This window comes from Pholcus phalangioides, unplaced genomic scaffold (assembly GCF_987345545.1).
Source record: "Pholcus phalangioides strain wild (caught in Gottingen) unplaced genomic scaffold, Ppha-v1.0 ptg000017l_1, whole genome shotgun sequence".
Lineage (NCBI taxonomy): Eukaryota > Metazoa > Arthropoda > Arachnida > Araneae > Pholcidae > Pholcus > Pholcus phalangioides.
The window spans coordinates 62,673,693-62,691,171 of NW_028301610.1; the positions used below are offsets into that span (position 1 = coordinate 62,673,693).

At 33.4% G+C, this 17,479-nt stretch overlaps 1 protein-coding gene across 3 annotated transcripts in view; it reads right to left on the reverse strand.

Annotated features, from left to right (window-relative positions):
* Positions 1-17,228, reverse strand: part of LOC149074611 (uncharacterized) — a 73,462-nt gene extending 56,234 nt beyond the window's left edge. The window contains exon 1 of one of the 3 annotated variants that reach the window (XR_016194482.1): positions 16,966-17,193. Coding sequence is in view for 2 of the 3 variants with exons in the window: in XM_089246982.1 (XP_089103108.1) it covers positions 16,966-17,167 (202 nt within the window). In the remaining variant the exon portion in view is untranslated. Of the gene's footprint in view, positions 1-16,965 lie in introns of all 3 variants that reach the window. The other 2 variants (XM_089246982.1, XM_089246981.1) reach the window with 2 other exon arrangements.
* Positions 17,229-17,479: the final 251 nt, after the last annotated feature.

The following is a 17,479-nucleotide window of genomic DNA, read 5'->3' on the forward strand; positions in this document are numbered from 1 at the left end:
ATTTCCACAACAAAGTAACATAATTTTTTTGCATATGAATTTCAAATGTAAGTGTATGAATTATTTTTATTCATATTCTGTATGTTTTGGGAACACTTTAGTGAAAATTTCACTTGAATATATTGAAAATTAGAAAAGTTATGATTTATTTTCTCAAACAACATGGCTTAAAAATCGAGCCTCGGAAAAGTCATCTGCATCATTTTTTGATAAATTTCAACATTTTTTTTCTCAAAAAGTTTGATATATGCTAATAATATTTCACACGATTAATAAGATGGTAAAAGCAACAAATAAAAACAAATCATTGAAATCTGAGACTATGGGTTTCATTTTGGCATTTTGCCGGGTGATTGGAAATGGAATGACCCTACACTCTTATATCTAGTCTGTTTTTATCTAAATAAAGTTAATGACGTGTCATGATTAATATGAAAAATATATACACATATGAAAACCTTAATGAAATGCTTTCATGAAAATGTCAAACTAACAAAACTAGGTAAATTTATATTTCCCTTTTTGATTCATATCCATCAGTTTCCCAAACTTTTTGTTCCATCGTCCCCTTCTTCAGAAATTTTTTTCTCCTATCGTCTTCCAACTCAAGTAAACGCATAGGATCCTATGTTATACCCATAGCTTCTATCTATCCCCCTGGACCCATTCCATTATCCACCAGGGGCGATATTGCCCACTTTGGGAAATACTGATATACATGATTATCGAAGGTATTTTGAAATGCACTTTAAATGTAAAAGAATCCGATAGTGGTGGTCTTAACAGTTTAAAGGCCGAACTATGAACAAAGTCACTTATTGTTTTGAAATTTGAGGTCCATTTGCATGCCTATACATAGATCAAGTTTGAAATTTGAAGAAAAAAAATTTTTTTCTTTGTTTTTTACGATGTTCCATAAATGGAATATTGGCACTTGGGGAGAGGAGAAAGTGGAAACTGGTATCACCTATATTTTCATGATTATTTATATCTGGAGTACAGTTATCACATGAAATTTTCTATTTTCTACTGCAAATTCAAATTCGCAACACATACCGATTTTTTTAACATAAAAATGAGTGCAGAAAATTCAATTTTTTTTTAATAATCTCCATGATAAAAAAAACAACATATATTTGATGGACCCCTTTGTCACATTGGTAGCATTCATAGTGTTCCTATCCTTCATAGTGTTTTTTTTTTTTTTGGCAAACCACACCCCGTCCTTGGGTCGCAGACACAATATAATAGCCATCAGATGACCTGACTTTTTTTATTCAGTTGACAACGTGGTGCTATGGCGTCAATAGCCATCACTATCAGATGAAGCGGGAGAGTTCCAATTTTCAGCCCAATATAATATAATAATAACCCCTCCTTAGATCGTAGAAGTTTCATTGTCACTTCTCTTCGGAATTCCAAATGTGAAATAAGATCCGATTCTCGCAACTTTGAATGAATTATCCAATGTGCTATAATGGTCATATGGCAAATATTTTCCAATGGAATCCAGAGCTGATCGGATTCTAGAAAGAATTTTTTTTATCCCATATAATAATTTTTTTTTTTGGGATAGCTCGAAACTGTTTTGCTTTTTCTTGAAACTTGAGTGTTGCACTTACGTTTTGCTCCTTTTTTCTGCCCTACATCTTTTGAACAACACATTTCAGGAGTTTTCTAACAACCCATCCTCATTGTTGCAAAATTACGTAGCATTTCACATACATCAGTTGGAGCTGTTGATACTAGATGATTTTCAACAATATCATCTTCATCCACGATGTTCCCATTTTCATTAGCACATAATTGGAATACATCTACATCCTCTAATTAGGCATCTGAAAGAGTTTCTAAATATCTTACAGCTTCTTCTAATGTTAGATATCTTTTTGATATGGTTACACTCAGCTGAACACAACAAGACTATCTAAGATTGTCGAACTCTGTTTGATTAGTCTGCAGTTTGCTAAAATATACATTTCTTAGAATGCAAGAATAAAAAAGTACTCATCCAATATAAACAATCCACCCCAGAAAGCACATTCCTCTGTGTCATATAACCCAGAATTAGCCCCTATACACATGTCGAACAATGACAATACCCTGGGGTTTGAACGAGAAAATTGAAGCAGCGCACTGCACATTAGATATCCCGCTCTCTTGAAAGGCTAATGTTCCATAAATGGAACATTTATTTTTGAACGCGCACAGCTCTTCAACGTTTAACAGTACAAAGAAACTAATTGATTTACTTTGATTGATATATTAAGTGGTAGAAATACACAAAATAATTTTCAATTTACTTCAAAATTGAAATTTTGGCAAATTTTAATCAAAATGGGGAAAAAATACCCAAAAAATATCAAATTTCAAAATTCTGCCAAAAAATTTTATATCAACCTGAAGTTTCCTAATTTATTTCAAAAAATACTTTGTACTCTCCTCTATACACGATAAAAAAAATGTTTTTTTATCGATTATAGATCATTTTTATCTGATATTTTTGTAAATAAAAGCTATGTTTCATTTATGGAACATTGGCCTTTAAATGGTTAATCACTTATTTGATGTATGTGAGGATATTTGGAATGAATTGCTAGTTTATGTTGAAGACAAACAAAAATAATAGTTTTTGTAAAAGAGCAAATGAGAGAAGTCAACACAAGCAGCAATGTGAGAAGTTCATTACTTGAATGAATCAGACAAAAAGTGAAGCTTCTAATAGAAGAAATTAATCTCAAACCATTCCTTGATTTTAAAGGGGTGGGAGTGGCACATATTTATAACTGTGTCCGAAATAACTGGATCAATCAAAAAAAATTTTGAAATTTCTTCATATATTATAAATATTTTGAGAGGGAGGCATTGAAGAATCTCAAATGTGCTTCATTCGCAATATTGAGAAAATTGTATAATGAATCAAGCAACACAATTAAATATCGCTATACACTGACTTCCATACATTAAATGTGAATTTTTTTAAGTTTTACTACTTTCTGAAAATTATTTCTAATATAATGTCCATGGCAATTTTCTACAAATGTTATCAATTTTTTTGAATAAATTTGCAAAATTTTTGTAATTTGAAGTTGTGTTCTTTTTTTTTTCTTTGCTTCTAGTTTTACCCTGAAGTTATCAGTTCAACTATGAGAGCTGTAAAAAAGTGGTTTATATTTCATCTTATTCTGATTTATATTAATTTTTGTCTAGATTTGCAAATAATTATTTTGTATATATTTTTTAAATATTTTTCTGAACCATTTAGAATAAGAGAGGGGAAGAATATATTACAAAAGTTTTCAACTTTTTTTTCCATGATTAAGGTAGTAAATTGGAATTAAGATCAAAACTTTTTTTAATTTTAAAAAAAAAATCAGTTCAAGCAACCGATTTCATAGTTTGTTTATATCAAGGTAATTTCATGAACTACAGAAATCTGTAAAAAAATTGATTCAATAGGGTTGAAAGGCAAGATATTATGAAGAAAGAAAAATTGTGTCCCTCCTGCAATCAGCCTCTAATCCGTGACATCATGACTCCAGTGTGAAGGCTTTCTTATCTGTTGGCAGGTTTTTGACGTGACAGTTTAAACCGCAGTTTAAACTGTCAAATATTGCCTTTTGATATAAAAATTCCAGGATTATACATCCTGATCTAAGAAATTTTAGGTGAAAATAAATGAGTTTAATTAGTGCATTAACAGATGCTGAGTGAGAATTTTTATATGGAATAAAATTTTGGGCGGATCAGAAAATTTAAAATATCAAAATAGATATTTTTCCTCAGTAATTATCATTCTGAATATAAAACCCTTTAATCTAAATAAAAGTAAGTGTTTTGTTATTTAACATATCTATTAAGTTAACAAAAACTATTTGACATCATTGACAGTAAGATATTGATAGTTTTAATACTGAGTTAGTTTCTGGGGTCAAAAACCTAATCCTGATACCCTATCATACATACTTTGAATAAGCAGCTCTTTTCCACTTGGCAAATTGAACACGGGTAATAAGTAACTTAGATAAATAAACCATAAAATTATATTTTATATGTTCTAGGCTCTTATGTTTAAGAATTTAAAATTGCAAATTTTAATAATGTTTTAATTATTGTAATAAATTAATGTTTAAAAATAAAACATTCTGGTATGCAAAAAAGTAAGTTTTTCATCATGTTGTATACCTATTGTGTTCAAAACATTATCAAAAGGCATTCATTTAGGTTTTTGACAGTTTTCGACAGTTTTTGACGGTTTAAACTAGTTTTTGATGGTTTAAACCAGTTTTTGACATCAAAAACCCAACCCTGTCTATGGGGGGGGGGGGGGTGTTGGTTCAGCTCTGAGAGTGAGTGGGGTGGGGGCGGTTCTGTAAAAGAATGAAGAAATCCAGTTCTACAAAACGGAAATGTTTGTTTTCATCACAAACCTTCACAAAATCTTACATAACCAATGGAAAAGAAAAACCAACAATGCGGATAGAGAAAAGCTAAACATGAAATTGAAATTTTCTGAGCACAGTTAATCCGCGCACGGATAATCGAGGTTCTACTGTAGAAAAATCATTGAATTGCGCAGTGGTGAGGGCCTCTCAGAAAATTCCTAGTTGCAGCCCTACCTCTTACTTTGGGGGTCAGGTCACTTTCCACTGTTTGGAATTTCAAAACTCTACTTGTGGAGTATGGAAGTTACAGATAATTGTGGATAACATCTGAATTTTTTGAGCAAGAGATGATTGAGTAAACTAGATTGAAGTTTCGAGTAAGAATATTGTCGACCTTCAAGCAAAAGTCAAATCCACAAAAAACTTTAGACGGACTACTCTGCAGTTGATTGGAATTTCCAATTAATTATTTCATGACATGAACAGTTATGAAACATGAACCCGTTATCTAAACATCAGTAAACCTACTGTAGGAGTTACAAATCTTTGGAATAATTTTAACTATTTTTTATAAGGAATCAAATGTTTAAATTGACAAATTTTCAAAACTGAGCTTGGTGACTTATTGCTTGAATGCTGGCGATATAAAATATTCCCAAATTTCCAACAATCGCACTGCTCAATCAGCATTCCAAAATATATTTGTTATTTGTATGTTTTTCCACATCGTAACTTAAGATTATTAGGGAAATTTTCATAAAAAAAATTACAGGCAGGTAATTTTTTTTGCAAATCTATAGATTGAATTGGAGTGTTCAACTATTTATAAGCCTAGGCACATAAATGTATATTATTTTTAAATTTTCATCCCATTTTTATTTGATACATACTAGGATTGGCAGGTTTTTGCCATAGGCAGTAAAAATAGGTTTTTGCCAAGTGACAGAAATTGATTTTTTCTCCATTTATGCATGCAAAACATTATTGTTCATTTGATTATTTTTTTAACTGCAAATAAGATAGCTTTTAACACAAACTTATAAGAATTAATAAATTTTGGAGTTCGTAAATTTTTACCATTGCTGAAAAAACTGCAGTAAAAAATGTCCTGACAATAATTGGTTTTTACCAATCATCAAATATTGATACTTTATATACATTTTTTTCTAGCATCATTTCAGAAAAAATTGACTACAAAAAAATTCTTTGAAGCGCATAAACTTTGGTTTAAGAATTATATTAACATGATATATAAGCCTATGGTTATTTTAATTTTATCAAAGAATGAGCACAAATTATGTTTTACAAAAGTGTTTAAAACATCTAATACACTACTATTCACGCAATTGTGTTTGTAATGAAAATAGCAAATTTTGTTCAAAAAGTAAACCATTTCTTTCTAAAATATACAAAGCACAGCAATACCCTGAAGTTATGCAATAGGTGAGACTAGCAACAACTGTGTAAGTCAGGGCACAGTTTTCAATAGAAATACATATTTCACCAGATATTAAAAAGCAAACACCTGTCGTTTTTCTTTCTTACTCTGACTATAATGCTATGGTACCCTCCTGTAGGGCTTCATAAATTTAAGTTGTGACAACAATCTGATCAGGTAAAAAGGACTATTAAGATATGTATTTGCACTCTGAAATCTGCGCAAATGAAAGTTGTGTGTTAAGCATTTTGAATGTTTTGATAACACCAATCAAAAGAAATAAGCTGCTCGTGGTTGGAAGCAAGGAAACAAATTTCAGCCATTAGTTGGAGTTTATTGAAAGTTGCAGACCAGGTGCATTGTCATCAAAGAGCAATACATTAAACAAATTATTTTTTAAACTTAGCATTTGGCTTCATGTATAAAATTGTGACCTCTGTGAAAAACGGTACATACCAAACAAATACAATACAAATACAAATACAACGCCACAACAGGCAAAATGCCCAACGAGGTGGCTGATAAAAAGATGCCCATAAAAATATGGATGTCATATGTTTCAAAAATACAGCAACCCAATTAAAAATGCAATTAACACAAATTACAAACAATATATACACATGATAAAATATTATACAATGCCCATAAAGAATACTTATGGTTGTCTTATTCTAAGAATGGATAGCTTCTCGATTTACCCCAACATGTTTATCGTATTTCTTTTTAAACGTGTCAATTGTGTTACAATTTACTACCTCCGGGGGTAAGCTATTCCATTTATTAACAACCCTATTGGAGAAAAATTCCCTGCGACACCATAACCTTGCATTGTCCCTCACCAATCGATACTGGTGTCCCCTTGTAAAAGCAGTCGATTGGCGGTGTACTAAAAGTTCATGGTCCATCCTATCCATCCCATTGAAAATTTTGAACACTTCGATCATATCTCCTCGACACCTGCGTTCATCCAATGTAAACATATTCAAAAAATGAAGTCTTTCTTCATAACTCAAGCCCTGTGTGCCAATAAGGACACGCGTAGCTCTTCTCTGCACCCCTTCAACCAAGTCTATGTCCCTCTGTAGGTATGGTCTCCAAAACCTTACAGCATACTCCAGTCCAGGACGAACTAAGCCTCGAAAAAGCGGAAGAATGACTTTAGGAGAACGCGAAGAGACCTTTTTGAAAATGAGACCAAGCATTCTATTCGATTTTTTGACAACCGCTGAACAATGTTCAGAAAACTTAAGTCGCTCGTCAATGAGAATTCCCAAATCGGTGACTCTAGTTGCATCCGGGATAGTGACACCATTCAACTCGTAAGAGAACCGTGGGTTGTTCGAACCAAAATGAGCGACCATGCACTTATCTACGCTAAACGTCATGCTCCATTCATTTGCCCATGCTGCAATCTTGTTTAAGTTGGTCTGGAGCAACTCCCTATCGCTTTCATTTCCGATTACCCCCATTAGCTTCACATCATCTGCGAATTTGCTTGTAATTCCATCGATACCCTGATCGAGTTTGTCGATAAAAAGTGAAAAAAGTATGGGGCCAAGGACACTTCCCTGAGGAACTCCACTTGTGACGTCTGTCCAACCAGAGAATTCCCCGTTCACCATAACTCGTTGCGACCTATCTCTTAACCACGATTCTATCCAATTCAGCAAGTTGCCCCCTATTCCAATCTCGTGTAAACGCTTCAAGAGTTTGCCATGTTGGACCCGATCGAATGCCTTCTGGAAATCAAGGTAAACAACGTCGACATTTTTGCTCTTACCCAAAGCCTTAGTCACGTAATCATAGAAGCAAAGGAGGTTAGTTACACATGACTTCCCCTTCCTGAACCCATGCTGATTATCCGACAATACATTATTCTCGTCTATCCACTTCACAAACTGCCTTTTGATGATAATTTCCAAAATTTTCGAGAGGGAGCTCGTCAAACTCACTGGACGATAATTAGACACCACTTCTCTACTACCCTTCTTAAATATCGGAACAACGTTAGCCAGTTTCCAATCTCTCGGGACGATACCCTCAGCAACACTACTCCTGTATATCTGTGCGACTGGCCCCAACAATTCATTAGCACCTTCCCTGAGAACCCTGGGATAGATATCATCTGGTCCTGGTGCTTTGCTTGCACATACATTTCTTAGAAGATTTAGGACCTCCACGTCTTCCACTTGAATATCGTTGAGCGTTTTATTACCCCATGCAACACCCGTATATCGAATATCATTATCTCCATTAAAAACCGACGTGAAAAAGTCATTGAAAGCACTACACATGCCTACATTGCTCTCTACTTTTGAGCCTCCTATCGAGAGGGGGCCAACTGTCCCCTTACATCCATTATTGACGTATTGAAAAAATTATTTTGGGTCAGAGCCAATGTTATCTGCCAACCTAGATTCAACTTCCTTTTTACTATCCCTTATCGCTTTCTTCAACAGTCTTCTTTTATCAGTAAACAATGATAGGTCACCTCGTCCACAAGCCTTAGGGGAATCCATTTTAAAATCCCAGCAGTACATTTTCATCTTTGCGTACTGTAAACTCTCAAAAATTGGTACAATTTCATTAAATATAATATTCTGAGTGAATAAAACAATTTTTTACTTGATTGTCATTTAATGATCTCCATTATCTCAGCAATAATTCAGCAATTATGCTTGAATTTCTGAAATCAACATTTTTTCACAGAAAATCTTGTAACTCTGAAGTCACGCAAGTCAGGGTATTACCGAACAGTGAAACCTCACTACAATGATGATTGATAGAACAATAAATCCCTCTACACTACTACATTTTTCTTGATCCATAGAGTATGGGGTCATTCAAGTATTACATCAGCATAGAGGGGGGGGGGTTCAGATTTGCTGACTTTTGATGACAAGGGGAGAGGGGGGTTTGAAGGTTTCTTACGTCATCAACCACCACTTTTTGAAGATATGAAATATTCTAAACTGCTGACGAAATTTTGCTGAGAGTAGTGTTTTGCTGACAAGGGGGGAGGGGGTCAAAAATGACTGAAAATCTGCTTACGTAATACTTGAATGGCCCCATATCATTATATCAAGATCTCACTGTATCAGAGTTGGCATGTTTTTGCCATAGGTAGAAATAACCACAGTAAAAACTGTCCAGACAAAAATAGATTCTTTCCCCATCTATCTATGCATGTGAGGCATTGTTATGCATTTATTTTTCCATTTATTATGCAAATAACATAGTTTTGAACTCAAATTTTAATTTAATAATCAATAACTTTTAGGGTTGGTAAGTTTTTGGCATAATTGGGAAAAACTAGAGTGAAAAATGTCCTGAAAAAATAGGTTTTTTGCCAAGCAGAAAACTAATCAATACTTTCCGCATTAATTTATGTCTAGTATTATTTTAAAAAAAATTGATGTAAAAGAATTGTATATTGTTATAACAACCCTTCACCTGCAGGAAAATATAACAGATTTTTCCTAGAGGTTGTAGTAATAGAATGATCGCTATAACGTGGGGCATTATAATGAGCATCAACTGTATCTCTATATTTACTTGTAAATCTATTTTCTACCAGATTACTTCTCAATATAAAATATAAAGTTGATTGTTGTAATGATTTCAAGTCTCAGTAACATATAATACACATTGTGTGTGTGTGTCAAATGGTTTTTTTCCCTAAACCATTTTTTACAGTTTTTACCACCATTTTTGCCCTGGTTTTTGCCATTGTCCCAGCAAAAATACTTTTTTGCCAGAAAAATGCCCAACCCTAAATGCATACATGTTTTCATTTTTATCTTGTGTTCACATATACAAACTGTAACTGGGTTTTTGCCAGTAGTTTGTATTTTTAAATAAATAAACAATGTTAAAAAATTGTGATGGAAAATTGAGATGAACGTTACTAACTTGACAGTTGAGTTGCCCAGTCGCAAAACTCAATAAATCCAAAAAGTCAATAATCAAGATTTTTGCACCATTTTGTTCATTGAGGCAACATCTCTGGGGTCCATGATTCAAACAGTTGCAAAAAACTTCTAAACCTTTGAAAATTTGATACTGCTGCAAAACTCTGTAAATCCTTCTTGGCAACTGCTGCATTAATCCATTCGATCCGACCTGCGTCAAAACTTGTTATAGCCTCACCTGTACATACTTAATGCATTTGGTTTGGCTGCAAAACTCATTGAATCCTGGCTCTTTTCTCCTATTCTTTCTGATATTACCCCAGCATTCTATCAATGTTTTTCAATTATTTTCATGGTGGTAATGCTGCAAGAGAGCGGCAACAGTGTTACACTTGCAGGGTTATACCCTTTTCAGCCAACTCCTGGTTCGTCCGTGTAGTTCGTTATTTTTACTTCCAGTTATTTTTTTAAAGTAAGTTTATATAACTAGTGGCAACGGTCACTGTTGTTCACAAACACGCCCGTGTAATGCTTCTGAAAAAAGTTTGTTTTCTATTCGATTCTTCGATTACTAAATACGGTGAGTGACGCAGAATATATTTAACTGTCAATAATTGAAAATTAACATTGTTTGTACAATTATTTGTGTTAATTAAGATGCAAAGGAAATAAATAAAATTGGATTTAACCCTAAAGTTATATGCCAAACTATTACGTCGCATCTATATTTGAAAAAAATTATTGCAAGATGAACTGCAACGTTTGCTCTGCTATGATATATGATATTAATGAGGTGCTGAAATGCAAGTGCTGTTCAAAATTATTCCATCCAACCTGCATAGGAAAAACTGAAGCTGCTTTTCTTAAAATGAACAGAGGGTCGAAAAAAAATTATGTATGCAAAAATTGTGTTGAGCCCAGTGAGGGGGTCTGAGGGTACTCATCAAAACATTAAATACGTCTTGGATCAATTGAAGCAATTGATCCAATTGATAAAACTATCTGCTAGTATATGAATCTTGTTGTAATATCTCAGGCAGGGTTGGTAAAAAAAACGTTTTTCTTAGTTTAAACCAGGTTTTTTTTTGTTTTAAATAGTATTAACATTAAAAACAATAAAATTTCTGAAAATCATTTAAACTTCTAATAATTCAAATAAAATGTTTATTAATATAATTAACACTATTCCCATATTTAATAAATCAATAAATATTTCTTATATTTTAACAAAAACCAACTTTTGCAATTTAATTATTTTTTGCTTAACTCAATGGATTACTTTGTGTGTTTGAAAAAATTATTTTAATGTTATTAATCATATAATATAAAGAGTTACTATCAGTATGCTTAATTAGGAAGCTATTTTGCAAAAACTATAATAAAAATTAGGTGAATATAATGTATTTAATGAAGCAATATATATATAATTTTATTAAGTAAAGGGGCAAAAAAACTTTAAAATGTAAAATTAATGACATCATCCAACACATGGGAAATTTGCTTGAAGATTGGAAACAATAGCTAGTCATGGCAAAATGATAACTTAATTAGCATTGCACAATTTCATAATTCATGGAAACATTACAAAAATGAAGTAATTGAACAAATAACTACAACTTACTCAAGAAATGTTAAATATGTTGTTCACCGTGTTCTGGCTATGAGGTGAAAGCACAAAAATTCTTGTTTAACAACAGATCAGAGTATTGCATGGTCATGATGTGGATGCACTTGCAATTCACCTTTATTAAACTAAACGCGCCCCCACGTTAATATTCCTGAGGAACTTCTAACATATAGGGGATGCACTGAAGCTTGCAATTCTCCAAAGTTTGCAATCCGACCACTATTCATAACATTTTGAGATATCCCCACAGCCAGAAGTTGCAAGGGTTAAGGTCAAATGAAATGATGGCCGGCCAGGTGTTGTGCAATCCTGCTATTGTCAAAATGGGCCATTCAGCAGCTGCTTTGCTGGCCGCTATGGTGGTTGAGTGGTCATAATGACGGACTCGCATTGCGAGGACCCGGGTTCGAACCCCACTGTCGCCATAGTGGGGGTCGGCTGAAGTTGGTTTTCTGTGGTTCCCAACTTAAAGGCCCGAATATGACCCAATCTCCCTGTTAAAAAGTCTCGCCACAGAGAGCAACAGACCTACAAACAGCACAAATGTAATTCAATCATAACACATCACTCACTTTCCTTCTGAAGTATAGATGGTAGCACTGAAAAATCAAACACAACACTACATATGCACTCAGACTGTTAGGTACACACACAGTTACACCTCCGGCACAATTCACTAGGTAGTAAAACGCCCATAAATGGTGATACACCTGAGTTGTGCTCGATTTGAAAGAAAAAAGAAAAATAAGCTGCTTTGCTGGTATTGCAATGTGCATCTTGATAGAAGTTCTATCCACACACTGATGCTGTGGAAGTGTCGAAATGTGACTGCACACAATAGATTATACTACTGGCCAAGTACAGCATCATCTACTTGCACATTTTACACTACTTGTACTTTTTTTCTGTGGCCAAAGAAAATTTCATTGCTTCAGGAGTATCCATGAAAATTTCCAAATCATTCTGACCAGTACTTATTGTATAGTTTTGAATCAAAACTTTAATTATAATCACCCTGTATACAGCTGATTATTTTTCATAAATCTGTTACTACTACTATACAGTAGAACCCTGATTAACTGGGCCTAACAGTGGAAGTATAAAAAAAACTATTGAATATTAAGACAGAGATATACAGTAGGAGATGTGCTACTTCTTATGGAAAAAAAATAATGTCTGTGAGATAATGTAACTACTAGTACACTAGTCTTTGTCCTTTAGGGACAGCTGGTGTCTTTATTGGATTATAGGACCACCTGCCCCCAGCATGATGGTATCACTACTGTTGCTGCTTCTTTGTGAAGAGAAAAAGAAACCTTATGAGATAATACGCCACTACATTAGATGTATGATACAATCCTTATTCATGAATTTGGTAAAGATAGAGCATCAGAATGTAGCCAAAGGTTAGAAAATGTGGTAAGAATGAGAAATTTTGGCTTCTGTATATAACTTTAAATAACTAAGATACTTCATATGAAAATAGAGTAAAACCTCGATAAGTCGTCACCAAGTTATCGAAAAATTATGACGGCTTAAGCAGAGTGCCATCAGTTTCAATGTGCAATGTTGTGAAAATCATATAAATTTAAAGTAATATGAAATTTATTAAAGTGTGAATCAAAACAACATTAATAAAATTTATAGATCGTGAAAGAATAAATAATAGCAATTTTTTACCTTTTTATCTCTTATTACTTAAATTATTGTGGTAAAATGTACTGTACACTTTGATTTATACTAGTAATTTTTAATTTAGACTAACAGAGCAACTGTTAGTCTAAAGCAGTGTTTCCCAAAGTGGGCGATGGAATGGTCCAAGAGGACGATAAAACCAACTGATTTAACATAGGATCCTATGGGTTTATTTGAGTTGGGGGGCGATGAGAGAAAAAAAAATTTTGAAGAAGGGGGCGATGGAACAAAAAGTTTGGGAGACTAAAGTAGCCCAAAGACTATTAAGATCTATAAGTAGCTTTTCTTCATAATAGAACTTTCTATTGCACATTAATTTTACATATACATCAAATTTAATTTTAGTATTTTAATTCTTCATCAGTAGTTCATGATACAACTACAAAGTAATCTCGAACACTTTGACTTGGTGGAGGCCCTGGCCAGGGAAACGTAAACTTGGAAAAGAATGTCTAATTTTTTTCAACAAAAATATTTTGTTTAAATTTCAAGCCCTAAATTAGTAGAGCCCATGCTTTCTATGATTATTTATTATCTGTGACTGCACTTTGACTTGATTAATTTGATTCTTCGATTTACATAATTTTTAATTTCCTTGCACTACGTGTAATCTTTGACGTATCAATAAACTTTGGTTTTGCCGGAGATGCACTGGGGGGGGGGGGGGCCCGAAGTGCTTAAGTTGCTTCTTGCAACAGAGCCTGGGTATCTTGCGGTTTCTCCAGGTGAGCCCATGCAGAAATGAGATCTAGCTTGAACAGTCCCCAACAATCCAAAAACCTTAGTCGGAAAATGAACTTCCCCAGCGTAACTTTTGTTACTCACGACTATTCCGTTTGGGTGTATAGGATTTTATGGTGACTTTTAAGCATATGGCAATACTGTTAACAAGCTCTTTTTTTAATGAGAGCCATAAAAATAGTCTGTTCCACTTTCTCAAATTTTTTCATAGTGACGAGTTAACCGAAATTAGTCACGAGTAAACGAGGGTTTAATAACATTGTTGTCTATGAGAGGTGGAAGGGCCTGAAGAAACATTATGACTTAACCGGGGTGACGATTTAACGAGGTTTTACTGTATATATATTCAGGCCACTTTTATGAGACTTTTTGAAAAAAACCACTTACACAATCTTATACCATTTAAAGATATACCATCAAAATATACCCCAAGAATATAAAATGTGATAAAAATGAAAAATTTTGGCTAATAATGAACCAATATTATATTTTTCAAGGGAAAAAATGATATTTAGACCACTTTTATTTGACTTCTTAGAAAAAAACCACTTGGTTAAACCCAAGGTTTAAACCAAACAACCCTGATCTCAGGCTATTTGTCACGCTATTGACAGAAACACACAACTGGACTTTATCTACACTGACTACACTATCCTTCTTTCAAAAATCAGGGCTTGGGGTTTTTCAGGTCACCTTGCTAACTGGTTCGAATCCTACCTCATAGGTCGATACCAACAAGTTTTAATGGTGCTAAATCTTTCCACTATCTTTGTCTTACTGGCCTTCCCCAGGGGTCCATTTTGGGCCCTTTGCTTTTTATTTTGTTCATCGATGATTTGGAAAATCACGTAGATTCTAACTGCTTGATATATGCTGATGTTGAAATCTTCCAAGTCATAAATAATACAGATGACACCACGACACTGCAAAATTCTGTCGAACAACTCAGTTCATGGTGTAACATCAATAAGTTAAATCTGAATATTGCCAAGTGCAAATGTTTGTCTTTCAGTAAGAAGCATAGTCCCATCCTGTACAATTACAATATTGATGGCCACACGCTCGAAAGAGTAGAGTACACGAAGGACTTAGGTGTCACTTTTGATAAGACTCTCAATTTCAATTATATTAATATTCAATTGATTAATAACACTGTTTCAAAAGCATCAAGGAATGTCGGTTTCATAATCTGCAACAGAAATTTTTTCAAAATACAGAAACCTTTCTGCGTCTTTACAATTCTTACATAAGATCAGTTCAAGAATATTGTTCCATAATCTGGAATCCGTATTACTTGTACAATAACATGAGGATTGAACGCGCACAAAATAGGCTTTTGCGTTTTGTTTTTACTTCAAGAAATTTCAAATTTTTGATATTAAAATTCCTACACACATACTCAGATCTACTTTACACTGTGAATCACTCGAAGTCCGCCGTCAGAATAATACATTCATAACCTTTTTTGTGAAAATTCTGCACTTCGACTTGGATGTACCAGACATTTTAACGCATATCAGTTTTCACTGTAATAGCATCAATCTTTGAAACCACAATCTCTTCTGTGTCTCACCATACCGAACTAACGTGTTGGAAAATTCTCTTTTCCGCTTCCTCAGGTGTGGAAGTTCTCGTGTGCTTTTTTGTCTTTTTTTTTTGTATACACATATGGTACTACTTGTATTATATTTATTTGCATTATTATTGTGCCGCTATTATTTGTATTATTCTTTGCCTTTCTGTATTGCAGCATGCTGTCTGTTTTTTACTTCACTCCACTGTAATTGGACATATGCCTGTTTTGTGAGTTTGTAAATAAAATAAGATGCATTTCTTTCTCAAGGGAAGATGAAGAATGTGTGGGGTCAAACCATACAGTTAAGGGTTAAGAAACTGGTAATTGAAAGATTTTCATTGCCATGATACCTACCTACAATCTAGTTAAATGATGATATATTGTTATTTTTTTAATATTACTCACAGAATCAATTTTTTATAACACACACATCATCAATTTTATATCATTAAGAAAATGCCGTTATTTACTCTCAACTAGCGATGTGTCAAAAAATTTATGACATTTTCTTATTTTTTTTCTCTAGATATTCTGCCCCCTTTCAGCTTCTCAATACTTATCTTGTCTAAGTACATCCATCAGTTAGTACACTTGTGTATAATTCATGCCCACTTCCACGTTTTATTGCAGTAGGATTCCATTTTTAATTTCATGTTTTCTCTGTCCGAAAATTCCCAGACATAACCTTTTCCACATAAAGAGATATACACCACACAAAATACAATCAGTAAATTTAAAATTTATGGAAAAAATTTCAAGTTACATAATTTTTTAAAATTAGTTTGATGTACTTATATTTATACACAGATATTCGGCTGAATACTTAAACAATATTCAGCCAAACCAAATATTCGACAAAAGGGCTAAATACCGAATAGCAGCCGAATATTCGTCCCATCTCTATTACGTATTTTTATAGCTAAGGATTTTCTGTCAATTCAATTTTTTCATTATGCACATGCAGTCTCTTTGCGGATTTCTCAAGTGTATTAAGTATAGCATATTTAAGCCCTGTTCACATGTGCAAATATTGTCGTAGCATTGGAAGTTCTAGCACCCGCTTGACTTTTTTCCTTCGTAAGGAAAGAAATGGTGAGCAGTCATTGGTGAAAATTCTTGAAGCAGGCTTTGAACCCACTTTTTCTATTTCCCATGTGAACGGGGCTTAAGTATAATAGTACTTCAAACCTTGTCAATGGACTGCCAAGTGGAAATGATGCTACAAATTACAACTGAAAAAAATTATAGATAAATCGGTTATGAGTGACAAAACACTTGATTAGTCTTTGTCATAACAAGCTTTTTTGTCCAAATTCCAAAATAATTGATACATGAACAAGGGTTTATTGTAAAAATAAGTTAGAGACTGAATAGATACTGTTTTAAGAAGTTTTGGTAAAGAAAAATAATTTTTGTTGATTTTTTCCTATAGCGGTCACAATGACCGCTACCATCGTTCGTGTTAAACTAAATCATTGAAATATCATTTAGGTTTGCGAAATACACAATTAAAAAAGAGGGCGTGTGTGATCGCTCTTATGTTTAATTGTTATAAATTAATCTTAAACAAGCATTTAAAAAAAATAGAGAACCTTTTTCTTTTTGAAAAGACATGTTCAAAGTCGAGGCCGATCTCTTAAATGATGCAGTACTTGATAAAACTATCCTAAAACTGAGAGCAGTACTTTTAATTTGGTTTTCAGTAGGAACTGAACGATGAGTAACCCAATAACCAATATGAGAAACAGCCGAAAGAACCTGTGTGTTTTGGCGGCTTGCAAATTTCCGCAGCATGCTATAACCAAATGTAAACTTGGTCTTGATTTTCAAATTATACAGCAGTTTCGTAACATTTGACTCGTTTGAAAATTTTTACTTTCATGGCAGACTAATTCCGTGATTCCCAACGTGGGGGACTAAAGCCAACAACAACAGCAATTTGAGTTTTTTGTATTAAATTTGGAACTATTTGGCTCTGATTTTTTATAACTTTATAATTTTGGAACTTTTCTGAAATCCCAACACTTTTTTCATTTATCAGTTAAAATTTATACTTTTCAAACAATTTCTTCATGACTTTCTTTCATTTTTCGCTTTTTTTTCTTT